Source organism: Macrobrachium rosenbergii, chromosome 4, assembly GCF_040412425.1.
Source record: "Macrobrachium rosenbergii isolate ZJJX-2024 chromosome 4, ASM4041242v1, whole genome shotgun sequence".
NCBI lineage: Eukaryota > Metazoa > Arthropoda > Malacostraca > Decapoda > Palaemonidae > Macrobrachium > Macrobrachium rosenbergii.
This window is the reverse complement of record NC_089744.1, coordinates 8,643,760-8,659,056: the sequence shown is the minus strand read 5'-3', so window position 1 is coordinate 8,659,056 and position 15,297 is coordinate 8,643,760. Positions and strand designations below refer to the sequence as shown.

General features: G+C 33.5%; 1 protein-coding gene across 15 annotated transcripts in view; it reads left to right on the top strand.

Moving 5' to 3' along the window:
- Positions 1–15,097, top strand: part of larp (La related protein) — a 172,527-nt gene extending 157,430 nt beyond the window's left edge. For all 15 annotated transcript variants that reach the window (XM_067089811.1, XM_067089801.1, XM_067089791.1 and 12 more), the window contains 3 exons: positions 7,672–7,915; positions 11,020–11,250; positions 11,499–15,097. In XM_067089811.1, the coding sequence (XP_066945912.1) occupies positions 7,672–7,915; positions 11,020–11,250; positions 11,499–11,948 (925 nt within the window). In that variant the 3' untranslated portion in view covers positions 11,949–15,097. The remainder of the gene's footprint in view (positions 1–7,671; positions 7,916–11,019; positions 11,251–11,498) is intronic.
- The last annotated feature ends 200 nt before the right edge of the window (positions 15,098–15,297 follow it).

Here is a 15,297-nt window from a genome sequence, read left to right as displayed (position 1 = left end):
ATTATAAAATGCGATCAATGTTTATTTTTGGGAATCGATATCGGGGTGTTTATTTCGCCGCATTTAACTAAGTTCAAAGCGCTTTTCTTGCTTCTAGTTAGCGTAAATGAATTTGGATACTTTATTTATTTGGGACACGGATATTTTTCATTATACGAAGTGTTTTTAAGTCGAAATATAACTTAAATATGTTTCGTTGTGAAATTAATTTAGCTATTTTTTTTGTTAATATATGACATTCGCGGGAATCGCGGCTGGCCGTTTGGGGGCATGTTTGTTTTGTGTAAAAAAAAAAAATCAAGATTCCGCTCGCTATTTTGTCTTGATTTCATCATAATACTAGCTTTGTGTACTTATCTTTTATCAGCGTGAAAACAGTAGTAATTTGTATTCTTTCATGCCCAGTAGTTTTGATTAAAATACATTCTCTCCAGTGTTATTTATGGTCGAGTTTCATCCATGTTGCCGATGCACGATAATTTATAGTCATTAGCAGCTTGAACATTGTTTTCTCAGCTTCAGCTACAACTTACAGCTTTAAGTTACTGTAGCAGTATATTTCCCCGCCGATCTTTTCTCCAAAGCGAATAAGGGTATAGTGTAAAAAATATATCAGTCCTCTTGTACAGTACTTAACGTCATTTGTAACATAACGACAGTAATTGTGTATTATCGTACGATGGTTGAAATACAAGCAAAACAGTTGTTATCCAATACGCTTATTAGCAAAACAACAGTTTCCTGTTCGGTTGTTTATGGCTGTACGCATTTACGCAAGAGTATAACGTTACTAACAATACTTTTATCATTCTCTTTTACTTTTTTAACTAGCAGATGGAATAAAGAGATGGAGGAAAAGAAGTTATTCTATTGTAAGTTGGTCTCTCTCGCTGCCTGATTGTACCTGCTGCCTGCGCGAATTCTAAAAATATTTCCAAAATATTTTCGTACCGATATTAATTGCTAACCCCATCGTAATCGTAAACTCAAAATATCGTAAGTCGAATTATCGTAACTCGAGCACTACCTGTATTTGATAATTGTCTTTTCTTTATTAACCAACTTGTACTGATTTATAGGATATTTTAATTCTAAGATGAGGTGCTTAGCTACTGGATTTCGTGTATTCTAGCCTAATAAATGGCTAATCCGGCACCCTCCAGGTCCCAATGATGCCGGATTAGTGATGGTCAACCTGTACTATAATCCAAAAAGGTAACTAAAATCAAAATAATCATATACTGTAATAGATAAATTAGAACAAAAACAGCACACAAGACAAATTTTAGATGAAGAAAATACAGTCCAAAAAGAATATAGAATAAAGGCCCAAGCCTGTATGATGTACTCTCACAAAAAAAAAAAAAAAAAAAAAAAATAGATGAAAACCAACAAAGAGTGTTTCTGAAGTTAGGATATGAAAAGACCATTAGAAAGAACTTTTAAAAAATGAGAAACAGTATGCTATCGACCATAATGAAATTAACTCGTCTGTCAGATCAAAATAAAAAAAATATACATAAAGGCAACAACTGATCAAGAAACAAACAAAATTAGTTCAACATGACAAATAATTAACCAATCAATCAATAGAGACCCCACCTCAAAATCATGTATCTAAAGGTAAATAAACCACCGATCAAAATGAATACATAATGGAAAATGTAATCAACCCATCACCAAAACTTATCACATACTCTGCAAGTTCCATTTTGCAAGTACAGTAATGCTTCACTATTGAAACAGCAAGTTGGTCTCTTTCATCAGCAGGTAGCCCTCCTCCCCCTAGGCTTCAATTCCTATTCAAAACTTCTCCAAATGTCTGTTAGTTGTACAGAAGGAGCTATTTTTTAATTTAAAAATAGCACTTTATTTTTAAAGTTGTGTGTTGTTGCTGAATTTGGTGCACTTCAACAACCAGTACCTAAGTTCTTTTTTTTTTCCTTTGTTTTATGTCAGCTGATCTCATAACTTTCCTTAATGTCTGAAGAATATGTATATAGTCCAACCTCTTAAATCTGGTAACTCCCATGAATGATCCGGGACTTTTTGAATCAGCTGCTGTTAGTTCTTGAGCGGCTACAAGGGCAGCACCATGTTTCAGTTATTGGATTTTTTCGGATTTCGGAACTGAACTTTGCTCCGTAAATACACAAGCACAGTTTATTTCCAGGGAAAACATTCTGTGTAACTCAAATATACAGCATACAAAAGATCCATAATTTGCGTATATACTCGTGTATCATTCGATCTTGTGCATCATGCGATCATTAAAATTTTGTCTAAAAACATAATTTCATTATAATCATTTTGTATAGTGCGAGATATATTTTTAGTAGGTTACACCCGGCAGGCTTTCTATGCCTGTCTTAGTTTTAGTAGATGCCATTGATAATGCATATTATATCTGAGTTAGCTTTTAAATAATAAATAGTGTAGGCCTAGAAGCAAAAGCTCATAAGGTTAAATGCAAATCTTCATACATTAAATCAGACTTACCAACCTTGTGACTTGTCTGAGTTCATTAATATTTCTTATAATTAACAACCACTTACTGCTGCATGCAAGACACTGGCATAAACAACAGCAAATACAGTGCTGTACTGACATAATCAAATCGAGAAACAGCTGCTTGCCAATGCCAGTTACTGTAACTAACTAGCATTTATTAAGGGTTGTGTTACAGTTGTCGACTTCTTAAAAATTTGCAAATTTTCAATGGAGACTTCCATAAATAAAAATAAAATGAATGAAGAAACAAATCCACAGTTATGTATATGTACATATATTTAAGGATAAATATATAAAGATATGTACATACACAAAACTGTGGATTTGTTTCTCCATTTCCAGACTTGTGCTAGTATGAGTATTTTTTAATAAAAATAAATCTTTATTCATCATTCACGCAATGGAGAGGAAAGTGTTAAGAAAATAAAGTGCAACCCCCAAAATGGTTTGGAAGAGGCAAAAGCAACATCCAACACTGGTGAAATCAGACCTTGACTTACTATGTTTAATTTATTGCATTTATGAATAAAGTTGCATTTTTAAACCCAGCTTTGATGATGTACGAAAAACAAATCTGAAATGCATTTCATTTAGCAACTAATGGCTGTGATGGTGTCAGTAAAATGCAGTCAGCTGATGATTTTAAGAATGTAAATAAAACCAGGATGGGATGCAAATGGCACCTGATCGCTATGTTCATAAATTATAACACGGTAATATGACAATAATGCATGAAATTGCATACAGTATGCAAAACAAGTTTTATTAAGATTATGATTATTTTAAATATACTTTTGAAAATGGATATCTGTTGGTGTGACAACCTAACTGGGGCCATTAGTCTCTCTCTCTCTCTCTCTCTCTCTCTCTCTCTCTCTCTCTCTCTCTCTCTCTCTCACTCACACACACACACACACTCACACTCACCACACACAGGTTTAAAGAAACAAAAGCAGCAGATTTTTAGATTTTTACTGAAAAACTAAAGCCAGGAAAGTTTGAAGAGACGGAAAACACCGAAAGATGCCAGGAGGTCAGAATGCGACAGTGCGCTTATAAAGTGGATTAGCTCCAACATAGCATTGTAAACATTTCCTGGGAGATGCTGATGGAGCAGGCCATAATTTCCATAAGGAACCAGACCTGATGAATGACAGTGATTATTCATAAGCTTTGTTCTACTTTTGATAACAGCAATATATACAGTATGTGGAATGAGCTAGCAAGATTTTGTTTATATAGGGGGTGTTTTAGGGGTGATTTCTGTCATCCAAGATTTTGTGTGGTCCATTAGTGGCCTGGTCCCAAGGGTGCTGGATTTAAGAGGTCGGACTGTATGTGGTGTAGCTCATACAGTTGACATATTTTTTTGCAAATTTGTTGAAAATGAGAGGAAAATGCTTTTAAAAGTTATTATATTTATATAATTGATCTTGAGTTCAATTTCACAACCAGCAGACAGTTCCTTTCTTTTTTTTTTTTTTTATTTCCATTGTTGGCAGTTACGTCATCTCACTGTCAAATGCTGTTGAGAACATGCAGACTTCTCTCTCAGTAGCCTAAAACACTTTGATAGAGCATTATTTGTTGTTTGGAACTTTTCCTTACTGTATTGTTTTACATGTTTCTTTGAATCACTGTCAGCAAAGAAACAGTGATTTTTCTTTACTTTTTTTTCACAACCAGTCCAGAAGCCAAGGTTGTACACAAATTCACACAGTCTTCTCACAGAAATGCCAGTGTCAGGATTTTTTAGAAGTTCAGACTTATTGATAATAGACAATGGATGTGTCTGAGCTTTACACAAGAAGCATTTCCTTCATTGGAGCCATGGTTTGGGTGTAAAGTGAGTAGGGGAATGTTTTGCTCACATTTACAACAACACCAAAAGTGTTGATGCAACAGTGACACCAACAGTATTTTATGCTGTAGCCCTTTCAGACTGACAACAGCTTGTGTGACAACCAGGAAATTTTAAAATTAGGGCAGCCAAAATTAGTGCTGAATTGGTGATGGAACTGGATTAGTGATTAACTACCTTTACAAGAAAAAACTGAAAGATAAAAAAACTAGTGTTGACACAGTTGAAGCCAAGAATACTAAACCATTACAAAAACACATTAAATAGTAAATAAATTTTTGTAAACTATGAAAGTCTGATCATACTTAAACCATTCAGTAATTATATAATTCAGTGGGATAAATGGTTTTAAGACCAGATTACACCTGGGAGAAAGGCACTGCCTTCTCAATGACTATGAACCAATAGCATTATGTTGAAAGCAGGTAAACAAACAAACCAGTACCATGAAGCAGGCAGCAAATTGCTAACAACAGCAAAATATGCAGACCCTAGGTACTGTAAAAGTAATTCATGATAAAATCCTTTTGAATAATGCTAATAAACAGTTTTCTGCAATAAGTTGTGAATAAAAACAGTACTTATACCATCTGCAACTTATATAGTCAACCAAATAAAAATTTTAATGTAAACAATTGTAAAAATTACTTAATAATGTCCAAGGGACCCTTTTAGTTAGTTGGCAATTTTAATGCCCCAAACTATGTTTGGGATAACAGTTGTCTGTCACCAGATTTTGCAAGAAATTTAGTATAACAGATCTTGAATTACAAAATGTACTTTCCTAGTGACAATGAAACAAACATTTCTTAAAATCATAAAGTACTTTTTGATTAGTAGATGTTACACTTTGCTCATCCTGCATAGGTAGATAGATTTTAATGGATCATCTTCCTCATCTTGCATAGGTAGATAGATTTTAATGGATCATTTTCCAGTCTTTATTTTGCCTTTACAAAGTAATCCAACTAAACAGTATTTATAAAGTAGACTGGGAAGTATGCCAGTTACTCACACATGACAGATCCCTCCATTTGAATACATATCTTCACTATTACCAATACATTTACATTGAATTCTGCAGAATATAGAAAAGATTTACAAGGAAGAATAATTTAATGGAAACCTCTTGTGGCAGACACCTCCATCAATATTCCTCGATAAAAAGTAAGGCTAAACTTCAGGAATTTAAATGGGACATTCAACAAATCACCAAGGTAGTATACTAAAGGAAAACAATTCATCTCCAAGAAATAGGAAACATACAAGGAGAAAATTTTTGTAATATAAGCAGCAACAAAAACCATAAACCTAGATAAACATTTTGTAAAGTAAAAACTAAAACTAAGTCAAGCCCACTAAATTTTAAAAGTAAAATACTATAGAAAATCTAGTATGGGGAAGAATTTAGATTATGTCCTTTCTGACTGAAATAAATCTGCTCCTGGACAAGGTAACATTTGTTTGAGCAAACATCCTGGACCTTTAGCTAAATTTTACAGTTTTATAATTGTCTGTGGCTCAGATAGGGCAGGAAATGCGTAATAAACCAGCTTCTATGCGAGATAGGGCAGCTGTCATGTCACACAAAATTGGGGAAGAGAAGTCAGACTCCGCCTACTCTCTCCCCGTTGGATATCACCCTGCTGCCACCAAACCTTGTTCTATTTTTAACCGGATCCAGATAGTGCTTAGAGATTTTTCCCTACGTCAAGACCTTCGGTTTGTAAGTAATGAAAAATACAAATTGATTAAAAATTTGTCATTTTGTTGAGGATTTGAATGTAGACAAATAATTTGTTTTCATGGGTGATAACCAGTACCGTATTTTAAAAATTTTACAAAAATAATGTGCAAGGTCACTTGCCAGTTAGCATTGAAAACTTTTTAATAGGCCATATCTTTCAAGTATGAATGATATTTATTATTTGAATTCAAGATGTGTTCTACCAAATTTCTCACAAAATCTGGTGACAGACAATTGTTATCCCAAACAGTTTTGGGCGTTAAAACTGCCAACTATTAAAAAGGGCCCTTAGAGATTACTACGTATTTGAAGACTTTTTTTACTCGAAAACAGAGTTCCAGGGGAAAGTTTTCTTAGTAGCACTCATATTACACAAGCAGTAAATGACTGTCATTTGTCAGCTACCAGTTGGAGTAAAAAAAAAAATATTTAAATGGATGATTTTGCAATAAACTACTTGGCATCTAATATAAGACATGCTATGCATATATAAAATATTTTTCAATAAAAATAAGACACATGGGCCTCATTATTAGGTTTTATTTCTCCATAGAAAAGACTAGAGCAGTTATGTTCATGAGACAGACATTTGTACCCACATGAAATATTTATCTAAAGACTATGCATATACTCTCAGAACATCATAAAGGGCATATATTATGAAGATCCATACTGCACACCGATGGGCCCAAATCTTCATGAGTTGTAGAAATTGCAACCATGTCACCCAACATAATATACCAGTTTTCTTTGCCTAACACTGCTTCTGTTTTCACAGTAGAATTGTGCACAGTAGGATGAGCCATTAAAATGGATGAAAATTTACCATCACAGAAGCTTGTAAATTTTGGCGATTAGAAGTGCTGTAAAAGCCTTTCAAAATTATAATCCAAAGAATACCCTTGCACAACAAATAAATTTTCACTTCACAAATTATGATTGTAAAAAAGGTAGAAATATGTTGAATTCCTGCCCATGTAAGCATTTAAGGCAATGAAGAAGTCAATAAAAGGGCCAACACTGCAACTACTGTGACAAGACCACACACAGATATGCCTGTTAGTGATTATATAACATCTCTAAAACCCATTATAATTGATAAATAGCAGTATACATGTAACAGTAAACATGACAGTAATAGCTAAAACAAATGAACCAATGTTGGTGGCCACTTTTGTTTTACCCATGGATATTTGATGAATAGCCAATATGATCCAATTCATATATGTATGTATGGACTAGAGTAACTTTTAATAGTTAAAATTGTGCAACAGTCCAAATTTAATCAACAATGAACCATTTAAAGAAAGTTTGTCAGTCTCTGTCTTCCATCCACCAATTATGAGTTTATAGAGCTGTAATTTAATCAGATTGAACCCTGTCATTAATAAAGACAAGTCTGTCAGGCCAGCCTTGTGAAAGCAAAATAAATGAGCTCATTGGACTGATTTGACATATATGTTATTATAGGAGGAACTCAGAGTATTTTATTACTTTTATTTTATTTAACTATATCACTGATGCATATTTTTTTAATAATTTTTCTTTTTAGATATGGATTGGAATGCCTCTTTAGATTCTTCAGTTATGGCTTGGAGAAACATTTCCGGGAGGAGATCTATGCAGACTTCCAAGAAGAAACTTTACGAGACTCTGACTTAGGTCAACTTTATGGTCTTGAGAAATTCTGGGCATTCCTCAAATACTACAAAAACAGTTCAAATCTTGCAATACAAGACAGACTCAAGGAACGCCTTTCAAAGTACAAGAGCATTGAAGATTTTAGAGTTGAAATGGTAAGTGACCAGGCAAGTTTACTCAAGAGTTGAACAAATTTAAGATTGGATTATAGTAGACATAATATTGATATTTGTAGAAAAGATATTTCATCCTTTTGGATTATAGTAGACGTAATATTGATATTTGTAGAAAAGATATTTCATCCTTTTGATCTGTGTTTATCATCAGAGGGTGTTGCAGGTCCTGTAAGCACTTCTTCAAACTATAGGGGTGTTTTATTTTTACATCCATACTTAGAGATACAGTAGACTAAATTCTTGATGGTGAGGTTATAGTGGTGATTTGTGTCACCACAAAATCATCACATTAGGAAAGAAGTGGTAATGAAAATGAGGCTATCACTTTGCGCAGTGATTTGTCTTTTGTATATCATGCAAGAGATTTTATTGATTTCACCAGGGATCTTAGCATGAAACTTAACTTTTCAAAATAAGCAAAGGGGACCCTGTAGAATATTTTGAGATGTTTTAGATGATATTTTTTATTTTATATAAGTGAACCTTGACATATTTATGAGCAATTTTTGAATAAAAACCATTAAACTTAATCCTTGTGCATGAAGGTCGTGTAGTGCAAATGTTAATCAGTGAATAGAGTGCTTTTATATTTTTTCTGTTGGTGGGTAATTCACAGTATAATAATATGGAGAAGTCATCCTCAGTAGTTCTTACGCTTATTGATCCTCCTTTAAACAAAGGACATCTATATTAATAGTACAGTATATTTTGTAAAATTTCATGGTTTGTTGAAGATTTTTTTGCAATTCCCCTCACTGCACTTGAGGCTTTAATCAATATCTTTTTAAATTTCATGGATTGTGGTCGTTTCTAGATTTCTTCCAGATTTTGCATTCATGTGCCGCCTCCTCAAATGTTATCACACTTATGATTTTTGTGAATTTGTTAATGCTTAATGAATTATAGTAGTTTTATATTAGTATGCATTTGGTGAACTTAGCACAACTTGAATGTTTCTTTTCTATTTCTATCTTTTCCAGTATCCATTCTGTATTTTTATTAATGTTGTTAGACATTGATAAATTTTTATTGATTAATGTTGTCAGACAAATTGAGTAGTCAACACCCACTATTCACAGATTTTTCTGTGGAACTTATCCCCAAATTATTTGTGAAAAATTCAGCAATTCATGGACTTTTTCGTCGAGAAATATTCACTAATTATGTATTTTGATGTTACTTTCATGACTAAATACATTTTTTTATGATAAAAAATTATTTACTAATTTTCAAATATTAAGATTAAGATTAAATAATAATAATATTGTACCTGTAATAATGAGGTAATAATAAGTACTAATTTTCAAATATTAATAAGAGTAATAAATAATAATAATAATAATAACACTGTACCTATAATAATAGTAATAAGATTAAATAATAATAAGATTAAATACTGTAGTAACTCAGAGAGAGAGAGAGAGAGAGAGAGAGAGAGAGAGAGAGAGAGAGAGAGAGAGAGAGAGAGAGAGAGAGAGAGAGAGAGAAACTTATGTATAAAGATACAGGTTTTTAGCTCTGGCTGGTAAAAAACTGGTTTTCTCCCCTCCATAGATTCAGGAGGGACCCCTTTATAGTACCCAAGGGACCTCATAGCAAACCCTGTTGGCAGCTGGCACTTAAAACTGGTTTTTTTTTCACCCGGTATAGATACGATGCTCAGAATTGATACTATTGAAATATTAAAAGTGATTGAAATATTAAAATTATATTAAAAGTAATATTGAAATTATATTAAAATATATATATATATGTTTCAGGATGATAGTATAAGCATTTTTAGAGGGTACATTTTATGATAAAATAATGGTTTACAGCACTAATTTTCAAATAGTAAGTTTAATAAGATTAAATAATATTAAATAAAAAATAATTCTCTCTCTTACTGAGATGAATTTTTATACATATGTAATATGTAGTATGTTTATTTGTTATGTATGATAAATAAATGATTTTCTAACTTTCATATATTAATATTAATGTAAACATAGCAAATGCATTGAAGAAAATATAGTGAATTAGTAAGATTTTAGATAAATAAATTTTTTACCTCGTCTCTCACAATCTCCTCAAGTGAGGGGGGGAGGGTGTAACCTGTCAAATCTCTTGACATATTGACCACAGTGGTAGAAAGTGTTGCCTCCTTGGTGGTCAAATATATGATGTTGCCCATTCAGTGGTCTCTTTCTCTTGCCAAAGGTGAGAGATGGATGGATAGATAGATAGAAAGGGAGAGTGGTTGATAGAAAGGTATACATAATATGTACTGTATTATTGACATTTTTAATTGTTTAACCATGCAACTTGGTTCATCTCTCTCTCTCTCTGTTATTGGCTACATATATATTTTTAAGGGTAAAATGTTTAAGATGACTTTGAAATGATATTAATATCATTTCTAAGATTAATACAGTAATAGGATAATAATTTACGGTATATTTGATGTAGGATGATACTTTAAGTATACATTTGCTATTTGAACCTTAAAGATAGGCAGTTATAAGCGTTTTTAGAGTTATAAGCATTTTTAGAGGGGGTGTTAACTATTTGCAGGGGGACTTTGGTACATAGGCCCCCCTGCGAATAAGGGGGGTTTACTGTAGTTACTATTACAAATAGTTTGAGACTACTAGGGATCACACAAAGGCTTTGTTTTCATTTGAGAGGTGAAAATGGGATCAAGGTATAATTTTAAATTGGGACGGCTACATGGGGAGAGACTATAGGGAATGTGTGGAGAGATGTTATGCATAAAGAAATGCAGCTGCAGCCAAAGGGACTTGGCTGCAGCATGCCAGATAAGGTTCAATATAGTCATTACCCCCTTTGGAGTTGAGTTGTAAGTGGAAGACAGTGTGTATAGCAAAGTTATGCAATAGTGAAAAATGAGAGAAAAAAAAAGTTTCAAGCAAGAAAAGAGCTAAGTGGATATGAGATACACATTTATTCATGCTTCTTAGAAGTATATTTTAGTTTCTTATGGTACTACCTATGGTAATGTGATTAGGAATGTCAGGACTCAAAAAAGGTATGGTTTGTGATATTAATGGCCAAGTTAATTAGTCTTTAATGTGAAATTCCAGCCTGAGGAGTATGACGCTGCCAAAGAAGCTAGAAAAGCCCGCACACGTACAAGGTCAGAAAATGAGGGGTTGGTAGTTCAGGATGCATACCAGAGGTATGGTTATAACTCTGGAGGAATCAGGGGTCGCCAGCGAAGAGCATCTGAAGGAGACAGAGGACCTCATGAAGCTGCAGGTGAAATACATCCTTATAGAGCAAGAAACAGGTCAGGAGGAAACACAGTTTCAAGGGTAAGTTAGTTTGTATTTCTTGTCCTGTAAAGGCCTAATTCAAGAGATAATAATATCATTAATTTGTGCTGCACTTGACCCTATTATCATTGTCAGTTGTAAGCAAATTAAGGCAGTTAATTACATCAAGCATTACCTTCAAAGCTAACTCGAAACTAAAGATTAGATATAAGGGATTTGTGGTTGTATGCATAAAAGATATGTATTTGCTTTTCCAAGAGCATTTTTCATTATTTTGTGTGTTTCAGGTTAGTGGCTCAAGAAGTAGGCATAACAGTGGACAGATGCACTGGCAGAAAACTGAAAGTGGAAACTATAGAAAACCCAAAGCAACACAGTACAAGTCTAACTTGGCTGGATCCAAGAATACCCAAGATAAACCAGAGGGTATGGTAAACAAGACACAGTCTGGTAAAACCAATGTAGTTTCAAATAAAGTGGTCTCAGCACAAGTGCAGTGTAAGCCATCAGACAAAAGGAACACAGCTCAAACCAAAGAAAAGTCAGAAAACACAAGCAAAACAGAAACTGCCAAAACATCTACACAAAGTAGTAAAGCTAATTTAGTTTCAGTATCTGAGAGTATAGGTAAAGGAAATTCTGACTCCGTTAAACAAACAGTTCCCACTCTCATAAAAACTATGCCAAAAACAGCCCCAGTTCCTGTCCCCCAGTCACCCTCTACATCAAGTAGGTAAGATTGAGTGTATGGATGGCAGCATTGTTTTTTATTGGTGAAACTATGCGCTTACATCTATAAAAACAAAAGGCTGTACAGTATAATAAGCTGGACTCTTCTGAGCTTGTTCATCAGTGACAAAACAGTGAGATAGTATTTAAACTATTATATTAGAGTAGTTAAGTTTTGAAACTGCTGGAGTAAAGTGGGTATGTGTTAATGTGTGTATTTTTATATGCTATATATATATAGATTATATATATGCAAGCATATAGATACATGTATTATGTAAAGTTGATGTGTTCAGTTGGTGTGGTGGATATTAAACTGAGAATTTATAAATACTAACTATTATGACTGTTAAAAAGGTTTTGTGGTTTTGAACTTGAAACCAGAATTCTTGAAGGAAGGAGCTCAATGACAGGGTCATTGAGGCTATCCTTAATATTCCAGTATATTATTGGTCTGCTGTTTTTACTGAGTTCAGTTGGCTGTAAAACAGTACACAGCAGAAACATTATTTAAAAGTGTCATGAGAAGTTATTTCTTAATGTAAATATTGGATTGTTAATATTAAATGCATAAAGCTGTTCCACATATAGAGAAAAAACTTTTCTTTTGAAAGAGGTATTTGTAGTCATATATATTTATATATGTATGTCTATACAAATGGGTTTTGTAGATGTATATACTGTTTACCACAGCTGTGTGTGTGTGTGTATGTGTGCAGATATTTGAAAACACCAGATATATATGCACCATTGATGAGAATTTTCACCGAGTCATGTAGACTGACTTTAGGTGATTGTGATTAATGTTTTTCTTATCCTTTGGGGATTGGAATTGTGGATAAATTGTAGTGTTAGTATATCAACCTTTGGGTTTTGATCAGTGATTACCATTGAAACTTTGCTGGCCTCCAGACTTCCCCAGCAGGTTTCATTACAATATTGCACATGACATTTCCTTTGTGAGAGTGGTAAAAATCATAGAGATGGCCAGTAGGCCATGTTTGTAATTGGACAATATGAGCCAATAGCTGTTAAAGAGAGTTTGGTTCTGTATGAAATTCAGTACAATGTTTGTGATTGAAGGATGTGAGCCACTGGCTGTTAAAAGTTTTTGGCTCTGTATGAAATGTAGTGGTGTTTGTAATTAGATGTGAGCCACTGACTGTTGAAAGTGTTGGGCTCTGTATGAGAATGAAGTATGATGCTTTGTAATTGGAAGATGTGAGCCAGTAGGTGTTAGTGTTAGTCTCTGTATGAGAATAAAGTATAAAGTACAAGTGTGCAGTGTGGAGCATAACTGAAATTGATGTTATTGCAGGTAGGCTGGATAAAAAAAAAAAAACACACACATTGGGTAATAACTCTCAAATGATTGTCTAGCAGCTTAGTTTATTTCCATGGTGAGGCAGTTGCTTAAAAGACCACTCTCCCAAATCAGGATATGAAGGCAACTTGAAAACAGTAATACACAAGTTTTTACACTGATGGTCAGTTAACCATCTAAGACAGTTGAATGATAACTGACTGATAGGCTTGAATTGGTTTATTTAGTATGGGTCATAGTTTCTGCTGGGGATGTTAGGTATAATTGGACTTGGTCAGTGGTTTGTGCCTTATTTAGTACCTCAGCAAAGCTCAATTTTTTTTCCCTGTATTTGGATGTTAAGAAGTTTGAATCGTAAGGCTTATTGAAGTACTTTCTGAGGAACACAATTCCTGATCCAGTCTTCGATATTGGGATCTTAGGTGTGTGCATGTTCTATGATTCAGTTGAAGTTTTAACAAAAATATTTACTATCAGTATATTTATTATTGAAAATATAATGCTGTAGGTGCTTCTTTCATGAGAAAATCTCTTACACTAATGAGATTGAAGAGTATGGAGTGTTTCCATAATGTGAGAGGTTGATTACTTCCTAGGTTTATTTTTCTAATGTTTGTAGATGTTATACACTAAGCAAATTTGGCAGATTCTCTAAATAGGTTTCTTTTGCTTCTATTTTTTTCTGCAGTAATGTCATAGTACAGTATATATCTAGCTTTTTATCCTATAACTGTTAATTTGGAGAAGTGGTGTAAAGTTATGTGGAAGTGTTCTGGAATCTTAATTTCTAGGCTTCCTTTTTGTAAATAGCTGTTTGGAATTGTCTTTAATTATAGTAGAAGCACATGTTGCTACAGTAACATTTTTGTTTCTCCTTTATAATTTTTTGGCCAATGGGAGGGGAGGGCGAGTATACATTAGTAGGGTGGGAGTGGGTTTATGCGTGCGTTTCATTGGTGTTGAAGGCTACACCATTTTGAGGTTTGCAAAAGGGTCAATGACAATACAGGAGTGGATAGTAAAGGATGCGTTCGTTGTGCTGAGATTTGCACTCTGGGCTGCTCTAATTCTTTTTTGTTAAAATTGGTATTACTTTTTAACAGCTGGCCTGGACAGATAAGTGTATATACTATGTCTTTGGTTCTTTTGGAGCAAAATAAACCCTAATTGTATAGATGCTAGTGTAGAAGTCTTTGTTTTTATATATACACGAGTGATATCTTGATTGCCAGAGAAATTGAGGCCTTACGAACGCAACCAGGGTGTGCTTTACCTCAGAGGTACCACTTTGTACATCCTCTTCTAAGCCTAGTTGAATTTTTTAAATAAGATTTTTGTTGGAATTAATTTGTTATAGCCAATTACAGTGTTAAATATTAATCAGAGTGGTTTTATGTGATTTCATAGTTTTTGTTAATGGTGTAGCTGAGCACTGCTTTTTGTTGTTCAATTTTTTCTATGGTTGCATTTAATGTTGTATTAATAATAGATCTTTGATTGGCTTAAAAAAGAAAAGTACAAAAAGTTTTTAATACAATTCCCTTAAGATGTGCATACTATATGAAAGCCCAGTTTTTTATGTTATAAAAATTCATTGTGGTACAGTATAGGGATTTCACCATTTGTCTTCTTGATTCAGATGCTCATGTATAGTAAGGTTTTAGGGTTAGAATATTGTTATTACATTTGGGTCATTGTGTTTTTTCTCATTTAATTCATATCAATTTTGAGTGTAGTATATTTTGCCACAGTCACTTACCTTTCCCCAATAGCTTAATGCTGTAACCTAAGTGAAGTTAAGGTCAGAAAATCAATAAAAATAACAAACACCAAGGCTGTTTCTTTTATGAAAATAAACTTTGGATCCTGGAATTTCTTGAATTACTAGTTTTTTTATGGCATGCCCTAAGAATTACTAGATGTTTTTTATGGCATGCCCTAAGTTACAGGTTGGCAGTAAAATGTGAATGTATACAGGTTGGCTGTAAAATGTGAATGTATAATCATGTTGCAGGGAACCCATCGAGGGTTAA